Source organism: Rhipicephalus microplus, chromosome X (assembly GCF_043290135.1).
Source record: "Rhipicephalus microplus isolate Deutch F79 chromosome X, USDA_Rmic, whole genome shotgun sequence".
Lineage (NCBI taxonomy): Eukaryota > Metazoa > Arthropoda > Arachnida > Ixodida > Ixodidae > Rhipicephalus > Rhipicephalus microplus.
In genome coordinates this window covers 116,800,087-116,817,936 of record NC_134710.1, presented here as the reverse complement: position 1 = coordinate 116,817,936, position 17,850 = coordinate 116,800,087, and the positions used below count along the sequence as shown (strand labels likewise).

Below are 17,850 nucleotides of genomic sequence, written 5' to 3'. Positions count from 1 at the left end.
AGTATATACATTACAGTTGTCTTGCTTGATTTTTTTATTCTCCTTCTTTTTTGCTATGAAGGCGATTGTTTTTCTTGTCAGTGAATTTAGGACAGTCATCCCAAGTTGCAGTCATATTTCACTATGTTTTATTTTTAAATTTAAATAAAAAGTATAGTTTTTGTGCTCACTGAATAATAGTGGAGGCAATTCAGCAACAATAAAAAAAACGAAGAATATGGTTATTTATATAGGGCAAAGTATGTCCACCGATTGTTATCATGTGACATGGATCTTGTGCAGATTTTTAGACAGTGGGCTTCATATCTTTCTCTGCAAGAAGGATTTAAGCTTTTCGTGTTTTTTGGTATCGCAGTCAAGTGCCCCGCTGCCGTATGTTACCGAAGAATCTTTCGTAACTGTTAGCTGCTTTAAAAAACAAAACAAAAATACCTTGAATATGAACGTGAGCATGCATACAAAATCACTCGGGTGCACTTAATTTACGAGACCTAATTGGAGCTCTTTGGGAACTCTTGACTATTCCGGAAAGAAATCTTCAAAATTATAATCGTCATAGTAGCAGGAGGAGTTTCTTTCTTCCACTTCATTATTCCCCTTCCGGAGGTATTAAAAAGTTTGCGTGTAGTAAATGATTTTTTTAAAATCTAGAAGTTGGCTTATGCGACGCACGTAAGCCAAAGCTAGGTGACTTTGCAAAGGTATGGCGCTTTTTCAGGGTCAGCTAACGCCGGAAGAAAATAAAGTAGGCAGCGTATGTTGTCACTAAAACAATTGCGAGAAAAAAAAAGACAACGGCGAGCACAAAGACATGCAACTTTCAGCAGTGTACTTTATTGTAAAACTAGAGCTTAAGCCTCGGCGACGCCTCGCTCGTCCCCAGGGTCACTACGCTAGAGCGATTGCGGAGAGCACCCAGCCTTGAAGCGGCCGCTCATTTCCCGAGATTTATTCAAAGCGCTTTCCAGTTTCGTCATCACAAAGCTCCCGAGCTGAGGCACGGTTTCTGCAAGTGCGCCAGCTTTGCTGTGCAAGCATGCAGGTCAGTCGCTATTCCAACATCGGAGTGGCTTACTGCGAACGTCGCTGGCCTCCACCTGACTTTTCTTTCACTATCTCCCAGATACGGACGGACTTGAAAAAAAAAAGAGCAACGGAGAAGAAAATCGATTCGCTCTCGTTCCTCTTACTGCCGTGGAAATAACAGAACGAAAGGAAAAAGGGTGCGCAAACGTGAAAGCGAAGGCAGCCGAGACGTGCGGTGATGTATCCCCCATTCGGTCGGGGGCCACTGGGCTTCTCTGATGACAGCGACTTGGACTGGGCACATAGGGTGGCTGCCTGGAAGGAAGAATGATAAGGTGCGCCGCGTAAAAGGGACGTCGCACGAGGGCGCCCGGAGAACGATAGCCGCCGTTGGAGGATTCCAGCACGCTTTGGTTATTTCGCGGGCACACAACTCCTGGTACGATCGCCGGTCTGGTTTATCCCATCCCATAAAGCAGACCTGAAAGGCACCTTCCATTTTCATTGGCTCCACACACCACCTCGAAATTCGGAGGGCTCGCTTCCCGCCTAGCTCCCTGCGGCCTTTTCTTCGACACTTCTCCGGTGTTTGCACTCCAGTGCATGCACTGCGAGAGTCGCATATTTCGTCCCTGGTCTGTACGTGCACGTGCGAAGCGGTGGAACAGGTACGTATACGGTAATCAGGAACTGCCCCCCTGAAAAAAAGGACGCTTGCGCAATTTCTACACATAGTGCAGATAGATTTTAGGTCGCCGGCGTCAGGGAACAACAATTGCAGAACCACATGCTGCTGTTGAATGCGCAGGAGTCTTGCACAATATCTCTTGGTTCGCCAGACAGATCAGTGAGTGCTTCCCTCACGACACCGCCTCTTTCGAAACACGAGCGCGCTCTGATGGCATGGCTTTCGAACCCTGACGTCTTCATTCGCATAGTATTGCAACGAAAACCAGTAGGAAAATGTGCGGTCGGTGCATGCGCCTCAAGAAAGAATGATGACACAAGTCGCTCAGGGGCGCCACGCATCAAGGTTACTGACACCGTCTTTTCTTTTCCAAGAGTAGCGTAAAAAAACAAAGCGGGGACCTCGAAGCGGGGACCAACCTTTCCAACGATGCGGCTTGTATGGCGCCTAAAATATGATCGCAAGATTATCTCGCTAAAACTAGTTCATACACTATCAGAGCTTAACAAATTTCGACGTGGTGATTCCATCGCTAATGCGATGATGCACGGGAACGCATTCACGCTGAATCATATGCAGGCGTTAAAGACATCGGCCAGCGCTTAACGAAGCCCTCTTCTCCATATACAAACTATCTTGGAGTGCAGCGCGTATGCACACCGGCGCATTTTCGGTAGCCGAGGCACGGTGCTGCACGCAGCTTTCGCAGATTTTCGCTTAATTATTTCGAGAGAGGTGGCCACGCTTGGCCATTCCGGTGCGTGTGACTTCATAAAGAGCGCTCACCAAACTCGTTGCCGCCAGCAGTGGTGCGCCGCTGTTGCAGGCCGGACGCGTCTTGGGCGTTAAAATGGCTCGGTTCTCCTTGACGCAGCAGCGCGGCAGTCATTTCGCTGAGCCGGCGCGAGGTCACCGCGTTTTGGGCGACGCTTGCACCGCGCTGCTTCCGGAGTAGAGCGGCGCCCGCTGTGGCATTTTGAATGATGCGCGCCATGGAAGTACGTATACCTAGAGTCCTGCCGAGGAGTGGCGTTATGCAGAAGCGTTGCTTTGCGCACTTCGGAGGCGGACAAACAGACTTGCAAGTGTTTAATGGTTAATGTCGTGCTGCCGCGGCGAGGTGGCATAGACAAGTATATGCGAGTAGAAGGACATGGCCATTGGAAAACTGTGAGTGCTGTAAAAACACTGATAATATGCTGTTAGGAACGAGCATCTGTGAGCTTTACGTTATTAATAAAAACGAGCGAAATAAGAACAATATTGTGGTCAGTGCCTCTGTTCGCAGAGGCCGCACAGTGATTCAACCTAGATGCAAGCGTGAGTGCGTCAAACGTGAAATTAGGCTGTGTCACCATCAACAGCCAACGTAGTGTTTTTAGTAGCGCTACCCTCACACTTGCTTTTATTTATGCGACCAGGTCAAGCTACATCGTGAGAAAAGAAGGGGTCACAGACCAGTGTCCGGCGACTCACGCAAATGCCCGAGTGACTCTGACTATATATCGATAGTGATTTCTTGACTGAAACGCTGTTTCTAGTAACACCAATCTGTAACCCCCGAAGGCGAGCAAACGCTGTTTCATTATTGTCTACACTCATACCTTGCAACTCCCTTTATGGTTCACTTAAGAGCGTTGCATAATTTCGCTTCCAAACTGACCGAAATGAAAAGTCAAAGACGGAGAATGCTGTACAGTGACTTTCGCTCCGGGTGGTGCTGCGACAAGCCAATTTTACGCGACGCTTTCCCAATAAACGAATTACTTCTCCGTGTCACGATAAGTGGTATTTTCAGTTTTCAAGAAAGCTGAGCGTATACCATCAGCCTATATACGGCCTTGAGTGAAGTTTGAGTGCTGCTTATTTGATCTTTCAGAGGCAGCTGGAAATGAAACCGCACTCTTTGTGAGCTAACGAGAGAAACGTTAATTACCTGCTCGGCGGCTTTCATTATGCGAAGATGATGTCATTTTTATGCTTTTGCGCGCATGAGTATATTCGCGCCACTGCTCAGCGCTCGTTTAAACGCATCAATACAAAAAAAAAGAAAGGTTGGTGCCACGAGAACAACTTGCATGCTGTTTGCTTGTGGATGAATGCATTTTGAAGTGACGAAGCAGAGTATTCAAGGCACCTTAACGCGAGCCAGAAATTGAGTTGATTTTTTTGTCACCTATTCCGTGCTTCCACATATGTTGGTTAAAAAAATCGCTTATATTGTTCTATCTTTCTGCGCAGCATAGATCAAGTGAGCGCATCAGGAGAAAGAGTGAGTGGGTCTGTGCCCTTTGCCAAAGCCAAGATTAGTGCTGACAGTGTGAGCCCTAGAATTCACGCTTTTCGGCTACTTGTCGATATTTTCGCTTGTACGCGAAAGAGAAGCGAAATCGGCTGATCGCGCACTATAGACATGCGAGACAGTTAAGGCAGAACGGGTGTGTGGCTGGCGGCAAAGCAGAGTGGAAGACAAACCACGACTTATATTCCTCGTGTATGGACCAATACAGAGTCTATACACTAAGCTCGTTGGTTCCCAGGGCAACTTTACACCTTTCATTTCGGTAATGTCATATATTCCTGTTTTAGAAACCTACATAATTTGTGGTGCGATACTAGAAGTTCAGATTAGTGTGACGCCACCTAAAAAGTGATAAGTATATTTACAAAATGTAAAGTTATGTAACTGTCATTTTACAGCAATCTGTCATACTGCAGCGTTCCTCAGGTGCATATAAATGTTCACTTAGTTGTTCGTATAGCGAAAACAAGTAAAAAAATTCTTTTTTTGCTCTAACGCAGTTTTTGGCTTCGTTCATGCCCGCATCTAGCACAACCCGCGTCCGTGACGTCATCAAGCAGCGAGGTAGCTTTGCAGCCCGTCGTGCGCCCACATGAACGTGAAAACTGTTTCATAGACAGTACGGCGTGGCCACCCGCATCCCTCGTGCAAGTAAAAACCGTCATTGTGCTCAGCGACCTCTTTGTTTCTGGAACGATGGCTTGAGCACTGAGCAAACTGATCGCTTTTGATTAGGTTCTCTTTGTTTTTGTGACATGACGCACGACGACGCTGTGTACTGTGGCCCCCTGGTTCTCCCCCACCTATATATATATATATATATATATATATATATATATATATATATATATATATATATATATATATATATATATATATATATATATATATATATATATATATATATGAGATATAACAGACAGTAATGCCAAGGAATGTACAGGGGAAGTTATTAGAACCAATGGAGTGTAAATAAGAAGAAAGAAGAAAGAAAAGTGGATGAAGAAATTACCAGCTGTGAGCAGGAATCGAACCCACGACCTTCGAATAACGCCTTCGAATAACGAGCATCGAACGCGTTATTCGAAGGTCGTGGGTTCGATTCCTGCTCACAGCTGGTAATTTTTTCATCCACTTTTCTTTCTTCTTTCTTCTTATTTACATTCCATTGGTTCTAATAACTTCCCATGTACATTCCTTGGCATTACTGTCTGTTATATCTCATTAATATTGTGTTAAAACACGGAAATACGAGCCCTGAGGTATACACTTCTCTCCCTTATATATATATATATATATATATATATATATATATATATATATATATATATATATATATGACAAAAGACGCCACACAAAATTTAGGTGCTGTGCAAAATAATATATAATTTTTTCCTTATATATTATTTTAGAGGAGGGTTAAAAAAAGACGATCGAAGAGGAAAGGTGTTATTCGCGATTGCTAAAGGAGACGGAAGAAGGAAAGAAAAGATGGGAGGTTACGCGTACTGGCGTCCTGTTCGCTACCCTACTCTGGGGAAGATGGATTGCGGAATAAATAGAAAAAATGAGGTCGGAAGGCGCCGTCAGGTGGAAACATGTGTGACTGACCTACAATCGATCGGCAAGCTCAGTCAATTTCACAAACCAAAGGGATGCCCGCGTCGCCTACGTGCATTGTTGTAGGATATTTCGCTCTGAAACTGGTTCGTAGTTCAGTTCGTTTAAGGTAGATCGAAGAACATCACCTTCAGCGACCAAGTGATGGAGGTGTCTGACATTAAAATACGAACAGATCGTATCCTTTCAGGCCAGCCACTTTTCACGAAAGGCGGCACAGTAAAGTTACGGCACGACGAAAGAGGTGTGATGGAGCTTCATCGATGGATCGAGTTTACGGGCTACACATTTCAAGACACTTGGGATCTCCGCAGAGTTTGCGTCTTTGTGTGGGCAAGTGAACGAAGGTCTTTTGCAGTATACATCCTCGACGAGAGTTTTGGACTGTCTGGAATTTCTCACGTGCGTACTGGTAGGCACCGTCAGCGAGGTCGTTTTACCAAAGGTGCCCACAATGTCTCTAGCCTCTAAATACTCTTACTGAGACAGCTAATCCCCTGTTCACTGTGAGGTTTATTAAACTGCGCCTTCAATTAACCAAAGAGACGGCCCAAAAAAACCCGGAAAAACTGCACGCACTCGCGTGCAAGTTAAAAAAAAAAAAGGAAATATGAATGGCGAATACATTCTAGAGAACTGCGGTGCGGTGGCCGCAGGCGCACGTGACCATGACGCCCAACAGTCATCCACGGCCTACATTTCGAGGGGGCTGCGAAGCGCGCGCGGTCACGTACGCTGGTCGCGGTTTCCCTTAAACACACCACCCATCTCACTTGTTGCACGAAGTGCCTCGGCGGAATCGAATATACGGCGCGGGACGAGTTCTCGCTGGGCGGTTTGCTTGGCATTTGGAGCGAAGTGATCCCTCTGTGCGCTGAGCACGGATGCCAAAGATAATGCCCGACCACGAGCCACAAATATGCCGAAGTTCGTTGAGGGGGCAGGACGCAATATCATTAACAAGCGTTGTCTGTATACGAATTTCTACTTAAGGTCTGATGTGCATGTAACCGGTAAGTAATGATTGATTAGACCTTTTTATTATTTTAACGATTCTGGCTCTTACAGACACCGTGTAAAGCGAGAAAGAGGTAAATGTAATGCGGAAAGGCAACAAGGCTGACCTGAAGACAATTTTCCGGATTGCAACTGTGCGCTGGGCTGGGGAAGAGGTTAAGAAAGACAAGAAGGCAAAGAGAAAGCTGGGAAAACGAGGGAGATGAGTACAAACATAGCTGGGTGAGAGAGCCTTAATAATTCGACAAGGCGGGTCGTTCACAGAAATCTGAGCAGCGCTTTCGTCGCTTTCTGGTGTTTGCTGGTATTTAAAAAAAATGGATTGCTGAAAAAGTTGCTGGTCGACGAGGTGCACAAACTCTCTTGATAAGTACTGTCTCGGGGACAGTACAATAAAGTAGTGGCTGTAGTTATGCTTTTTATCGGTTTCGTATTTTGGTATTCACTGGATGGTTTTATTTTATGTATGGTTCAAACTTAGCTACCCGTGGACAAGTATGATCTTTACAGTGCTTCCAAAACATTTAGCTTTGGCATGCGTGATACTTAAAATAAATAAAATGAAGGAAGCTTAGAAGGTGTACAGCTATTTTTGTCTCGCTAAACGCATGCAGATATTTCAGTTCTCTATTTCTATGTTCAAGTCATTCACAAGGATCAAGGATATGGTTGTTCTGAAATTAATGCTCGTGAAACATTTAGTCTATGAAGACCACTCTAATAAAAAAGAACAACAAACATGCCCAACCTTAATTTTCCCTAATGAAACCAGGCTAGATTTAACATAAGTTTTGATTTTGATAAAGAAAGTGGTGGGCGCATTTGAGTGTGATCAAGCTTTCTTTCTTTCTTTCTTTCTTTCTTTCTTTCTTTCTTTCTTTCTTTCTTTCTTTCTTTCTTTCTTTCTTTCTTTCTTTCTTTCTTTCTTTCTTTCTTTCTTTCTTTCTTTCTTTCTTTCTTTCTTTCTTTCCTTCTTTCTTTCTTTCACACACACACGCACACACACACACGCACACACACACACACACACACACACACACACACACACACACACACACACACACACACACACACACACACACACACACACACACACACACACACACAAACTACTATATGTAAAATATGCAGCTTAATTCTATGCCACTCTGCTAAAAATAATATTGACATGGTGGTGTTTGCTCTAACAATAGCGGGAACGTTTATCATTGCGAAAACGGCAAGAAACATTTTCAGCGCTGGTTATCTTGACTGCAACACACAACCTCATTATTCGCCCGCCAATATATTGGGTTTTCTCCTATGAACTAATATATAAAACGGCTGCAGGCTATGTGAAAACAGCATTTCTGTAAAAAGACCAAGGAATAAAAACGATAAAAAAAGTGGCAAGCTAACCTCGCGAATTTCAATCTTTCCGTCCTTGTTGTCGTCGTACGCTTCCATGAAGCACTCCTTGAGCTCTTCCAGCATGGACTCTGAGACAACCTGGAAAAGAAAAAAATATAGAGAACGTTGAAAACAGAACATTGTTTAGAACTTTTGTGGAACAGGTTATTAGTTTGAAGATATTACTGCGTGGCAGGCTTTATCTATATATATTCAAGCAAAACTACGTAGTGTGAAGTTGAATATAGGTTCTTGAGTTTGCTTGACTGCGTTCGAGGCTATATATATATATATATATATATATATATATATATATATATATATATATATATATATATATATATATATATATATATATATATATATATATATATATATATATATATATATATATATATATATATATATATATATGTGTGTGTGTGTGTGTGTGTGTGTGTGTGTGTGTGTGTAACGTACACATATTTTATAACCAACCATGCCAACATTCACCGCCATGGAAACGACTATTACTAGGAACGATATGTAGCTTGAAAAATACATGTATATTGAAAAATTGAACACGTAAATAGTTATGTGACAGGCTTGGATTACTTGCACATACAAAAAAACATAACTTACATATTTCTCAGTTGAGCTACTTATTTTTGCACATTTTATGAAAGCTAAATAAATCTTTAGTAGGCCCAAAATAGATTTAAAAATTCACCAAATGTTTTGCCAGTAAAACTTGGTAAATGTTGGACCATTTCTTTAGTATATTGCCCAAACTGTATTTTGGCATTTCCAGGTAGTTTACACGAAGCTGCAGAGATTACTTTCACGCCATGCTGCCTCTGTTCAGATCGGTGAGAAGAGTAGTCCCTCACCAAATGTATTAGTAGGGTTATTGTTTCTCGATTGAGGGGGCACTCGTCGGAACAAGAATTATGAGGTATAGGTAAACTGGACCACTTCAGATTTTTAACTATGCAGTGACCGGTTGCGTGATAATTAGAATAAATCTTAGGCTTTACGTCTCAAAATCACGATGTGCTTATGAGACACACCGCAGTAAAGGGCGCCGGAAATTTTGACTATCTTGTCTTCTTTAACGTGAACTGACATCACACATGTTACGTTTGCAACAGACGTTTTGAAAAGAACCAGACAAGCACCGGGTAGTGATGTTTATTGTCCCACGCTTGTGGGTTCGTGGCTCGGACAAGAAGGGCGCATGCGCGAAGCGGCACTCTGCTTTTGACACCCATTGGCGCATGCGCAGTTAGCACAGTGCTCTCATCAATTGAGCGCCAGCAGACACAACAATACGGTACGCGGGTTCCTACCATGGTAAGTTGCGTGAGTGGCGGGGAAGTGGGTGCATTGGTCATGCTCCTGCAGCACTGCTCACATGTGCCAGCTTTATGCGTTTGCAACACTGGAGCGGCTTTTGTACAGGAGGATGAAACATACGGCGAAAACTCCTGCCTATGTGTGATGAAAGCAATCAGCCTTTGAATATCACCTTAACACAACGCAATTTGTCAATGCGAAAAACGTGTCTAACACCACCTTCATCTGTAACTGCTTTCATAGGTACTGGCAAATCAGCGTTTGAAAAAGGAAAACCGATGTCGTAGATGATACCGGTAGCCAACTACTTGTGTAGCGTCGAGGTCAGTGACTTGGCGCAAGATGGCTAATGAGGCCATACGCACAATGTATAGAGCCAAGATGCTCCCGCGGATGTTGTCCTGTATTTCATTTGGAGCCAATGCCCCAAGGTACGCTTCATCTGTTGAGGTACGTGATCTTAAATGCGGCTTGTACTGACGCGAAAAGAATGGCGAATGACTCAATGGTTCACGTCGCCCTTGCCGCTGGTTTTATTTATTGGGATGACACGCTCAGCTCTTCTCTGTCCACGTTGCAGCTCAATGAAACTTCGAAGTTGTCGGACAATTCGTCACTGTCACAGAAGTAGACCATGGTGTTATTGGCGCCCATGTTTCTTTCGTCGTCATGAAACTTCCTGAAAGCGGCTTAAGTGGATGCTACGGTGCCTAGAAAAGCTGCGCTAGGCCGGGCTTATATTAAAAAAAAGGCTGATAATTGCCAATATAAGCGAAAACCAAAAAAGTGATGTAATCGTGAGCTTGAAAATTCAGCCATTCGCAAGTTTCGAAGTTGAACGATGCACCCTGAAGTTGTAAATGAAAAGAATATTGAGTGAATTTTATCAATTAGCTGCTTAAAGATTATAGTTTATAAAGGGTGTTATAATCCGCCCCTTTGAGAAAGCCAACCCTAAAGGCAGTGCAGCGCTGTCTGTATTAGGTAATTTCTACGAACTAAGTTCAACCTAAAAAGAATAAAAAGGTTACTAAATCTGCAAAACTTCACTATTAAATTTTACACATTACCGTGTTGTGTACAAATTTTATGCTTCCTGCGGGCATTATCTTTGCCATGAACATGCAACTTTCTCTCACAATGTACACGCGTTAGGCTTATCCCCAATAAGCGTCAATGTGCAAAAAAGCACGCTTTACAGGCGCAGGCATTTTTCTGACAGTTCACGCGAAATTACATAACGAATCTCTAACCAAAGTCAACTTTTAGGTGCGGGGTGCTTTAGGGATATTATTCTGACGTATGCTGTCATCGTTGTATGCTGTCCTAGATTTGGCATACCACATGTAACAGTACATATACCCTAGCTGTTTAAGTGCGCGCTCACACTAAAGAGAAGTATTCTCCCTCTTATTCTTCGTATGCCTTGAGGATGATATAAAGAGAAAAAGAAAGAGGGAAAAACACATTGGAAAGGAGAAAAACAAAGAAAAAGAGAAAAGAAAGGAAAAAACAAATAAAAACAGAGAAGCCTGCCCAGCTACGCACTACCTTCAGTCTTGGCATCGCTAGGGATAAGCTGCCTTTTAATACGTAGTGTTATGCCTAACAATATACACCACGGCTTAATTGATAAACATTCCGCATTGCTTGCATGATATTCTCACGTTGTTTTCTAATCGCAAACATATTGCTGGTGGCAGCACACAAACGTCAGATTCGTGCCACCCAACAAATTACAGGGATACGTAATTCAGTATTACCCAAATTTGATGTGCCAAAACCACGATGTGATTAGGAGACCTATCGTATAGCGGAAACATTGATAGGTATGCGAGCTAACAAAATTATTTTAATAATGTTTCTAATGAGCCCAATTAACATGTCTGTATTGTACATGTGGTGTTTATTATTTTAGGTAAAACAGGATTTGCCAACGTTTTATTTCTTGTCCGCTAAGATGGCCATGGTTAAATACGGCAGGCGCATGCTTCATTTTGCAATCTAGCACTGCGTATCATGCACTTATTCGACTGACGTGACTGGATCTTAATGTCGGAGTTTTGGCTCGAAACTCGGTGTTATAGTGCACCCAGGATGATAGTAGTGCCGAAGTCAGCCAGTTAAATAAGTTAAAAGTAAATGAAATAAACCTCACCTAATTGTTGAGTAAACTAAGTTCTTAAAAGCATGAAATGGGAAGTTAGAATGCCACATATAGTTTTTCAAGCGATGGGCGTACTTACGCTGCCTTTTTTTCGGAACAAGTTAACTGTTAATCTTCGAAAATGATGGCTTGAGAATAAGCAACATAATGCTACGTATGAAATCTCAAATCTCTAAACTGGAAACGCTTTTGTTATATTGCCAGATATAAGTATAAATGGGATATCATACTGTATTTAAAAAGTGGTTTTATAAAAAAAAAGATCAGTCAACATTAACGCATATGTAGTTGTGGTGTTTTCAGCACTTAAAATGATGCTTCAAGAAGGAATTGTCACCCGTGTAAGCAATATTTGGCAAAGAAACTAGTGCTCGCTCTTTGTTACTCGTGGAAAGCAGGATAGGCATCCCACATCGCACATTTCACAGCCGTACGAAAGGATGCGTTTAAGTTCGCGACAAGCTTTCTCAACTTTTTTTTCTGCTTTCGCTGCTGCATTCAAGTGTCTAGTTCAATGCACATATATATATTTATTTATTTATTTAGTTATTTATTTATTTATTTTGCTTTCTTTTTCAAATGCACTTCACAGGTGTAAACTATATGCAATCTACCAAAAAGCAGTTAGAATCGAAATGGTAGCAGTTCTGGCGCCATGACATGATCTCGAGACAAAGGGTTCGGTTCCTTGCCACAGTGGCTGCATTTAGATAAGGTACAAATGTAGAAACGCTAGTATATTTAAATTTAGGTGCATCTTAAGGAACCCCGGGTGGTTAAAATATTTCTGTAGCCCCACACTACAGTGTTCCTCATAATGATTAAGGTTGTTGTTCTAGTGCGCAAACTACACACTGAATTAAAAGATACATTGTTCATCTAACCAAGGGGTCTCGATGAAAGCTGTGCGATGCGACCAGTCCTGCATTTTACAGTGATTGATTATGCATTCTATTTCACCTACGGTGACGCGTGAGTAGTGGTTGCAACATTAATTCAGACAGGAGTGACTGTGCAAAATACTTTTTCTTAATTACTTTTCCTGCGCATGCTCTCGTTCTTTCTTCTGTCTAAAAAAAAAAGCTGCAAAAGAGTGTCATGGGTGATGTCGTAGCTGAGCGTATCCTGTAAAAGAGTGAAAGAGAGAGAGAGAGAGAGAGAGAGAGAGAGAGAGAGAGAGAGAGAGAGAGAGAGAGAAAAGTATGCCTTGCCGGACGAAAACGCAGGTAAGGGAAGCACCGCAATGCACTTTATAGTATGAACAGTAATTCCAAGCTAACTTTAATCGCAAAAAGGGCTACAGATCTCAAGATGCTTGGTATAACTTCACTCGATGCTCTCGCTGCAATAGCAAGACTAGAAATTTAGTATTTATTATTTTTCTTTTTTTTCGTGAATGTTCTTAGAAGCACCTAAAAATTCAGCGCAGCGTTAGACATCGCGAAAGCAGCTGGGCAGAAACACGCCCCACGCGTAATGATTTTTTCTGGAAAATCTTTACCTGCACACACACACAAACACAATATCTTGGATGGCCCTTCCTATCACTAGAATTTGGCCATACGCTGGTGTGGTGCCTGAAAACGTGGAATGAAACAGCTTTACGAAATCACCTCCCGTAAGGCAGAGAGTTGAGACACTTGGTATCTTGGGCGCATCGCACAGCGACAATTTATGTATAAAACGTGGGCATGCGAATTTTCTAGCTTAAAATGAAGATATGACTATACGGGGTCTGATTTCATCGCCGAAATTTTCAGCGCGTCTCTTTATGTACTCTGACGCCGTGGATTGTTTCAACAAAGCTATGCACGTCGTGTCTTGTGATTCAACACGTCTTAACGCTGAATAAAACATCCACTGTCTCTGAAGGGCACACCATATGTGGCTGGGCGACGCGTTTGTCTACGAAATCTACTTGCGAGTCTGTTGTCGCAATGAGCGTTTTTTTGTGCCTTGTATGCACTGGTTCATATAGCACGTAGTATGTGCATAATTTTACCCCCCCCCCCCCCCTTTTGCTACGCTTTGGCACCTTAGTAAGAATGACTGAGCCACCTCGAAGAGTAGGAGATGAAGCTTGTGCGTGTTAAACTTGCAATAACCTTTGCACTTTCCTATCATTATGCCTTGAACCCTCATTCATAACTAATTGTGCAGTTCGATGAAAAAAAAACAATCAAGCCACTTCATTTCTCTAGCGCATTGCTTGGGAGTATGCCAGAATACTATTCTCCGTCTCTTTCGGTTTTATGTTGTCCACACACTTTAGGCTTCTGAAACGAACGGGCATTAATCCTCCCATAAGAAGTGTTGCATGAGAGAGAGAGAGAGAGAGAGAGAGCGAGTGAGAGAGAGAAAGAGAGAGCGAAGCAAAGGAAAGACAGGGAGGTTAACCAGGTTGAACCCAGTTTGCTACCCTACACAGGGGAAAGGGAAAGTGAGAAGAATTTCTCAACATTAACTTAGCAGTACGCAGTAAGAAAACAGAAGATGACACTAAATAAACTCGTAACTTAAGTAGATGATCAATTGAGCGTGCTCATGCAAAGCTTTATCTAGTGTCCGTTTCAGCCACACGTAAAACTACAACACTTCCACGAAACGTTTCAAACAACCAGCAAAACTTTTTCGATTCCCGCCAGGCAGTAGCATTTCAGTATGAGTCAGTTGTTTGTGCTGACCAAGATGGCTTATTTTTGCTTCACTATCTGAGAACTTGTCCCCGGAATACACCTCTAAAAGAAGTGTTAATGAAGCTAGGAAGTGCGTGAGTGGCATCACAAAAACAGATCACTAACAGGAGCGCTTGCGTCGTGAGGCAATCCTACGAGACGAAGCTTGCAAGATGAAGTCATGAGTACACAAATTTTGGCGGAGCCGTCCAATATTACTTATGCCAAACAGAGCTGATCTCAGCACTACTCGTTCGCAGAAAAAAGCCCAGATACTTGTAGTTTTCTTTGTATTTGTTTTGATCATCAAAGCCATTAGGGCCGCGCAATACCCCAGCCAACCATAAAAAACAAACAGAGAAAAAAGTCACAGCTTTGCCGCAAAGGCGAAGCAATGAACGTGAGAGCAACAAATTGGAAGGTCACGCGAAGAATGCAAGTGAATCGAAACGTGCCCCCCGTTTCTCACACATGAATCACGCGTGAAACGTACTCACAGGTACAGATGAATGCGAATAAGCATATCAGTTGTTACTTTGCTGTGTCTGAAAAGCGCGTCCTCTTCGCAAACGGAGACTGTGCAACAAGTGCAGTGACCTTTTTGCATCCGGTAACTACAACAGAATTGTTCCGGTAAAAGCCCAAGGCGTCCGATTGTCCCCACGGCGAGATAAGCGAGCGCACGCGTAAGCGTCCCTTCTCCGCGGGGCAAAGTACGCGTGAGAGGTAAGAGCGCGCTCATTGCGCCATCTCACTGGTAATGCTGCAAACTCGATAGTTCCCTCCAAGATGCTGATCGCCAGCTCTAAGTAGCAGATATAAATAGATTGCCGTTTAAACGTTGAAAGAGGTGCTCCTTCGTGGCTCAGTGGCTAATGCCTCGCACTCACAACTCAGAGGTCGGACGTTTAATTCCACGCGCTGGAGTCTTTTTCTGGATTATGTTTCTTTTTTTGCGTTTTCATATATGTAGATGCGTATACATGTATGGTGAATGACGGCGACACTGACGCTGACAGCCGCGGCCAAATCCAGCCGAGAGTGTCCATATAATTGCTATCGCAATAAAAGTAAGAGGCGAACGAACGGAGGGCCCTTTTATGATATACTACGACTTGATCCAAGCTTCAAGCGCAGCTGCTCAAGAAAAAAAAAGCCGTGACAGCCAACAATTGTGTATATGTAGTGCAGGTCGATATGTAGAAATTGTACTGAAATCAGGTACAATCAAGGTCATTGCACTCCTTACTTCGACGAATCAGATTTACCCTAGCAGAACCAGAAAAAAGTATTTTTATGTATACTACAGCAACATGAAGGATACTATAGAGATAGAAAGCCACAGAGCACAGTGGGACTGGCATGCACTTGTTCATTACTAAATCAGGAAAGCGCTTCTAGAGTTACCAGTGCAATGGGAGTTATCGAGTTATCGAGGTGACGCTCTTCGTGGGCTACGGTAGTCGTGACTTATACATAATAGATGCAGCCAGCCTATGTTTGCCAAGACAGGCAGCGTATTTTTTTTTGTTGCGCAGCGCTCCCTGTTTTACTGTTCATTCACGCGGATAGCGCACATGCCCGCTCCTCACCATCGGAGTCAGCAAAAGCAATTCTTGTGGAATGACCCCATCTATATTGATGATCGCCGCCATCCTTCCACTTCTAACCGCCACAGATGTACGAGCCTCGTGAGAGATGTCATTTTTTTGTCATTTTATGACCACTGCCCAGCGTGGCCCAAAACACTCTAACATAAATCTCGAGTACTGTATGCAAAGCAATGCCATGTGGATTCAGTGCAATGCATGCGTCTGTAGTGTCTTGTAAAGTGCAGAACAAAACACGCTGCATATCGAAAGTCGTGGATATCAGTGGTTGTTCATTGTCAGTATTTTAAAGTTTTTTTTAACGCACTGCCGTTATAGTGAAAAGTGTCACATCAAGAGGGCTCGCATTTTACTAGCCGGAAGAGGAGAATTTTCGGATCTCCTTCAGACGCGTGTCATCTTAAAATGCTTTTATTTGTCTTTAGCATTTAAGCCTAACTTTGACGGTGGACGTATTTACGTACAAACCGTTTATTTCTCGTTTGTTAGTGAACAAAGTGTGTTTTTTCTATTATAATGAATAAAGTTCTTCATATAAAGTCTCACGCTCTGTACTGCTCCAAGTTATTCACATGAATTCTTTAACGATAGTAGGTATGTCTGAACAAATGGCTCTAGCAGAACCTTTCAGGTGTTGTAATGTTTGGGCGGCTGACTACTGACATGCAAAAAAAAAACTGTTAAAACTTTTGGTATGGAACACAGTAATCTTTTCGGACAACGTCACCCTTTATTCCTAAATTCGGATAAGCCATGGGGAGCTCAGTCTGTGGCTGAACAAGAGCGAGCTTTGTGAAAAAAAATTCCATTACTTTAAGTTCAATATAACTTAGTTTCTTGTTTCTTGTAATCACTTTTCTTGTTATCCGCGGCTTGACCCTTTACTTTCACTGTTTCGGAAAGAAAAGTGAATCACCGGAGGATGTTAGCAGGGCACTAAAGAGAGTTACACTTCTCGCGCTTCTATCGCATTTCAAAACATTTACAATGTAGTAAACTGGAAGCTAAAGGAAGATTGCTTTTTTTAGAAAAGAAAAGCAGGGCGAGAATAAAGCGCGTGTGTCGTAAAATTTACGCTGATTTGCAACAGCAGGAAAGGCTCGATAACACTAAGGGGCTCGATAACACCAAGGGGCCGGAGGAAAAAAAAAGGAGAAAGGCGGCGTGGGAATGGCTGTTGTGGTGTAGCGCTGGTTTACGGCATCGTATTGGTAAGTAGCCCCGCACAATGAAATCTCTGCGCCAGTAATTTTCTTTACGACGACCGACCTGACGCTTCAGTTTATTTCGGTTCCGAGAATGGCGGGCCTCTAATATCTTAACAGCTACGTTCAAGCTTCCAGTCCTACTTGTTTTCTAAGGAATGAATGAAGAAAAAAGAAAGAATGGTCGAGAAATATGAACAGAAAACGGGGCAACTGAGGCAGGCACGAACTGCGCCACGGTGGCAATGCCTTTTCATCGCGTTTCCGTGTTATGCGATCGCTTTCGCTCTCGTCAGGCCTGTCGCAGTGGAACTCGCTTATGTGACGCGAGTGTGGAGCTTCGTATACAAGCATCTGTGGTACGCAGCAAGGGCTCGCTTTCAGGCGCGGAATGCACTTGACCCGCGGAAAGGCGCTCTGGCGTGCAACATGCACGGCCGTCGTGCGGTATCGCCGGCGCTCTTCGGTGTTCGCTCTTGTATTGTTCTCTGACCCACGGTAAAGGAAGGAAGAAAGAAAAAAAAATAAGCTCGGACGTCCACGCCTTCAGAACCAATATCTACCCCTGGAGATCCGCTTCCGGCGAAACACGGTGTCCCTTATACGCTGACACGTTTGTGCTTCGGCGCAGTGAACTGCACAGCTGGAAGCTGGAGATTCTTGTGACTGGTAGATAGAAGGCCGCGTTCCGTCTTCAAGACACGTACACGCTTCGCACACTTCAGCGCGGCGCTTATACTTTTTGCGACAGCGAGGAAACTGATGTCTCCGATAGACTGGTCGCTGAACTTTTAAGATCCACGAATATATACGAGG

The 17,850-nt window shown here is 43.3% G+C and overlaps 1 protein-coding gene across 1 annotated transcript in view; it reads right to left on the bottom strand.

Annotated features, from left to right (window-relative positions):
* Cbp53E (Calbindin 53E) overlaps positions 1 to 17,850 on the bottom strand; it is a 203,428-nt gene that overhangs the window by 38,383 nt on the left and 147,195 nt on the right. The window contains exon 3 of the mRNA XM_037427562.2: positions 8,052 to 8,141. Coding sequence (XP_037283459.1) covers positions 8,052 to 8,141 — 90 coding nt within the window. The remainder of the gene's footprint in view (positions 1 to 8,051; positions 8,142 to 17,850) is intronic.